A 4711-nucleotide genomic window follows, 5' to 3' on the forward strand; every position below is an offset into this window, starting at 1 on the left:
TGCATATGTTTGTGTGTGAGTATACACACACATGCTACCACACAATTCAGATTTTGTAAGTCTCGATGTCTATGTTCAGACTATGTTTTCTTAACCAGTTTTACGCTGGCTTTCAGTGTTTGGCTTGAGCGTTCCCCCGAGAAACTATACCGTCGGCTACCACTTGGTAGTCGATGTGTCATCACAAGAGCAAAGCTCTCGGGCGTAACACGTGGTGCGACAAAAAACCCTGTGGGCTAGAGGTTCAAACTGACAACCTTTACACAATATCTATCATTCATTGCTAATATCTACCCAAAATGACGTAACTAGAAATTTAACTTGAGTCTCCGTTAGAAAACTCAAATCTCCTACCACTATGTAACAAGTGAGGATAACATTCTAAATATAACAACATGCTATAAATTTCCTTCAAGATAATAAATTCCAAACATGTTAAATAATGGTAAATTATGTTTCTTTAATTGATGAAATAAGTAGTGGTTTTACGCTTATATTTATACTTTGATTATGATTATTAAGTCAAGTGCATTACTTTAAAATTTAAAATTGTTTAATTCAAAAGAATAGTAAAACTATCAATAAAATTCGACTGGTGGCGTGTGCTATGCTACTTCCTAAATTCCCAATCATTTATCTTATTGATAAATATCAGATCAAGATTAAAAAAAAATAACGACATAATACAAGAATAAATATAATATTTAATTAAAAATAATTTAATAAATAATAAAAGTTGAATAAGAGCGTTCACACCAGCAAATATTCGGTCTATGAATAAATTAAGGTATTCACATGTTGACGTAACAATTCCATATATGCTCCCCGTTGAAATGACGTTTTCTATTAATTAATTTAAATAACAAGTTAAAGCATGTGAAACAACCAAGAAGGATCCATCAAATAATATCATTTCAAAGTAAATTATATTTTATCTACTTTTAACTAGTATAAAGCTATAAAATTATTCATATTATAAGCTTTGCTACACGTATGATCTCTTATATAGATGTTCGTTTGAAATATATTTACTAGAAAAACTACCTATCATTGCTAGCTCCGAATCCGACTTGTTGACCATATGTAGTAAACAGTAAACACGTATAGGAAATTGCAAATTAACACCACACCACTTTAGCATACGTGTTAAAGACCAATTCAACATAAATTCTCATAGAATCTGTAACACTTCTAACATGTTCATTACCACACAATCATACATGGGCAATATTCAGCATTAGTTTTAACATTTCCACTTCATTCATTTTGACTCATATAATTAGGATGTGTTTGGTTCACAAAATATGTAAAATTTTAAAAAATTTGGATTTAATCCCATATGATATGATGTGTTCGTTTGGGTATCGAAGAAATTGGAATTTAAAAGTAATTCCAATGAAATCTCATGTTTATTGGAATTCAATAATCTCTTCACTTTCAAAAGAAAAGTTAAAAAGAAACATTTTAATGTTTAATTTGGTTTGGGCCAAAAGAGGTCGGGTAGGGTCGAGATGGATCTGTGTTAGAACGGTTTTGGGTCAAGACGTATTGGGTTGGAATGGTTTTCACGGGGCAGGGAGGGGGTGGGTTTGGGCAGGACCATGTTTCAACATTGGGACAAGTTTTGGGACGGGACGGGTTTCGGGTCAAGACGTGTTTGGGTCGGGACAGGTTCGACTCAGACATGTTTTGGGTCTGGAAGGGTTTCAACTCAAACCCCTCTTGGCCCGAACCCTTTCCATCCTGAATATCCGTTCCAAACCTGAAACTCATGCCGACCAGAACTTGTCTTAGCATGAATTAAAGTAACCTTTTTTTTCAATCGAACCATTCTAACCCAAATCCGCTCGAATAGACCTGTTTGCTAGTCCTAAGGGAAGGGCCGGATAAAAGGAGGAGAATTCGAAATCCATCAACAAGATTACCAACCATTTTCAATTCAAAATGCAAATGGGATGTTATGTCGAAACAAAACCCTTTAGAAAACACATACATTTCTCATCAAAATGGGATGTTATGGTTGAAGGCATCCTAGTGAAGTGAGTGAATTAAGGTATATGTCGCAAAGTTATATTTCACGGCCCAAGTGAGGCACCCCGATTGACCAGGATGTAACCAATCTGTATGACTTATGATAATGGACTCATTGCGGGATGCAAATTTTAAACTTGTAAGGTTGAAACGCGGCTTAATTAGCATCCATACAAAGAACCGTGACAAAAGAAAACAAAGGGTGAAAATACAAGGGGCGTAGATGAAACTTGTAAGATCAATGAACCAATATATATATATATATAGTTCAAAGTAAACAAATATAGATTAATTCAACGATCAAAATCTGAATCAAAATAAAAAACAAACAAGGTGGGATGAAAGAAACAACCGTAGAAGGTGATAATGGAAAATCAATAAAATGTATATTCTTTTTCTTCATTGCAACGGCCTTCCAGTTTGCTGAGAAATTCTTAGCACTCAAAAAGAGGGTAATTTATTCCATGCATTACATTTATTTTATTAATATTAGTGATGATCTTCGTTTAATGGATACGTATTAGATACCTTCATAAATTTCTTATAATGTCAATAATCTAGATAATCACACAGTACGTTCGTGTTTCTGGTTGATCAAGTCATTTGTAAGAAATAATAACAACTTGTTTGTTCTATAATTATCACAGCAAGCGTCCATGAGCGAGAAGGATATGCAGTTGCGTGCGGAGATCAAGACATTGTTGAAAGAGGCTGCTTCTTTATCACAGTCAGTAAACTTTTTTCATTTTCTTATTTCAAACTACTCTCTTTATAGCCCTAGGACTGTAAACGAACCGACAGGGTTTGTGAACTATTTGCCGGAAAGCGTTTATGCCATATCAGCAAACCATGAACGGAGGCCATGATCGTTCAATTGTGTTCGTTTTAGTTTGATAATGTGTTTGTTTACATTCGTTAATGTTTGTTTGTTTGTGTTTGATCATTAAAGGTTTTTTTAGTAACTTTTTAATGACTTTTCTAATCCTATCGTATAGAATTGACCAAAATTATTAACTATAAAATATCTATATGTGTATATGAGTATTTTGAGAAAATTTATATGAAAAATTACCATATGAATATGAATGTTAAGAAAGAACATCGACACAAACTTGGTAGCCGGGATGAACCGTTAACACAGAATATTTCCGGTTAAATCAAATAAAACTTATTTTGCTTTCATTGGTTTTCGTGAATATGCACGAACGAGTTCAATTCCTTAATGAAAGAACAATTACAAGTAATTTTGTTCGGTTGTCTGATAAATCTTAACGATTCGGTTTGTTTATAACCCAACTGCTATGTATTCCTTGGTTTTCTGTCAGTAGTTCTAAAAGGTATATGACATTTTTTAACATGTTTGGCAAACAAATTCAACTGAAAGTGTTGATAATATACCAAAATGCCTTACAAAAGAGAATATGAATGGTGAGAATCCTTGATGAATTTCACACAGTTCATATTTGCTATTGAAGTTTGTATGTTTCCATGTTCACACTAGCCATTAGTAGAAACTTTGATTACTGTAAAACATCTTTTTCATCATTCAATATTTCAGGCCTTCAACATTTGCTCAAGCTGCAAAACTAAGGAGAGCAGCAGCAGCTAAGGAGAGGGAACTTGCAAAAAGTATGGTATTTATTTACTTGCTACTTCTTTCTTTTAACTCTGTCTATTGCCTATTTTACCCTTGGATGTTTTATATCTTACTTACACAACTGTATGCTGTTCATTTGTAATTAATTAAGCTAATGAGAATGAATACTTACTCTCTCAATTCTAACTGAATCTTCAATGAAACTTTATATATGCAGGCCAAGAGTCACTAACTATGGAGATGAAAACATCATTCGGATCATACGAGAGAATTCTAATGATTTCAAAGGTGTTCTTGATATTCTTTCAGATACCGAGTTTGCAGTGTTGAGTTTAATTTCAACAAATATTTAGATTTTCTTGTTACAGATGGTTGTTTATACTTTACTTTCCATGTGGTATTGGGGCTCTCCTGTGACTGCTATATCCAAGGAACTTGTGCAGCCGTTCGGTAATCCATTATCTTGTCCTTGTTGGAATACAACATTTTTGGAAACTTTAGTACTAGAATAAATTTTTTTATAGGTCACTTTGTATTAAAAGAATATAACAAGATTGGACAAATTGATTTTTATATACTTCAATTGTATATAAAAAAGTATAATCAGAGAGAGAGTATACAAACAATTAAAAACATTACCTTATATCATTTTTCAATGCAGGTTGGTTTTTATCTTGGACAGCTACATCTTCTTTAAATGACAATGTGATGGTAACTAACTTTGGCTCTCTTCTTACTTTATATTAGGATAAATTATGCAATTAAGTTTCACACTATGCATTTAACTCATATATTTAGTATATATAAAAACATATTTGGGGATGAAATAGACTGACTTACACACTGTAAAAGTGATAAGTCGAGTTGATCACGACTCGTGTAAGCTCACTCTCAACTTACTTAAAATAAAAGTTATAATTTTGAATGATTTGTGTAATTAACATGTTACATAGATACTTGATTTGTTTGATGTCTGATACATGGTTAATTCAACTTTAATTGCAGATTGGCATTGTACCTTGGTTGATATTATCCAACAAGGTTGGCAGATATTTTGTTAAGAAAGTCTTCAAGTTTACTTAA

The 4711-nt window shown here is 32.8% G+C and overlaps 1 protein-coding gene across 1 annotated transcript; it reads left to right on the forward strand.

Annotated features, from left to right (window-relative positions):
* The first annotated feature begins 2369 nt into the window (after positions 1–2369).
* On the forward strand, positions 2370–4711 carry LOC143598890 (protein GET1-like). Its single transcript, XM_077076987.1, has 7 exons — positions 2370–2483; positions 2679–2758; positions 3590–3660; positions 3846–3916; positions 3997–4078; positions 4290–4339; positions 4634–4711. Exons 1-7 carry the CDS (start codon positions 2370–2372, stop codon positions 4709–4711), a joined length of 546 nt encoding a protein of 181 aa, XP_076933102.1.

Source organism: Bidens hawaiensis, unplaced genomic scaffold, assembly GCF_021521415.1.
Source record: "Bidens hawaiensis isolate Kalapana, Puna unplaced genomic scaffold, B.hawaiensis_p1.1 tig00001920_1, whole genome shotgun sequence".
Classification (NCBI taxonomy): Eukaryota; Viridiplantae; Streptophyta; class Magnoliopsida; order Asterales; family Asteraceae; genus Bidens; species Bidens hawaiensis.

Excerpts from the sequence above, each read along its gene's own strand:
- LOC143598890 (XM_077076987.1), top strand. The coding sequence starts at position 2,370 with ATGAAAGAAACAACCGTAGAAGGTGATAATGGAAAATCAATAAAATGT. Across the intron at positions 3,661-3,845 it reads GGAGAGGGAACTTGCAAAAA|GCCAAGAGTCACTAACTATG; the intron begins GTATGGTATTTA and ends TTATATATGCAG. Across the intron at positions 4,079-4,289 it reads GGAACTTGTGCAGCCGTTCG|GTTGGTTTTTATCTTGGACA; the intron begins GTAATCCATTAT and ends TTTTCAATGCAG.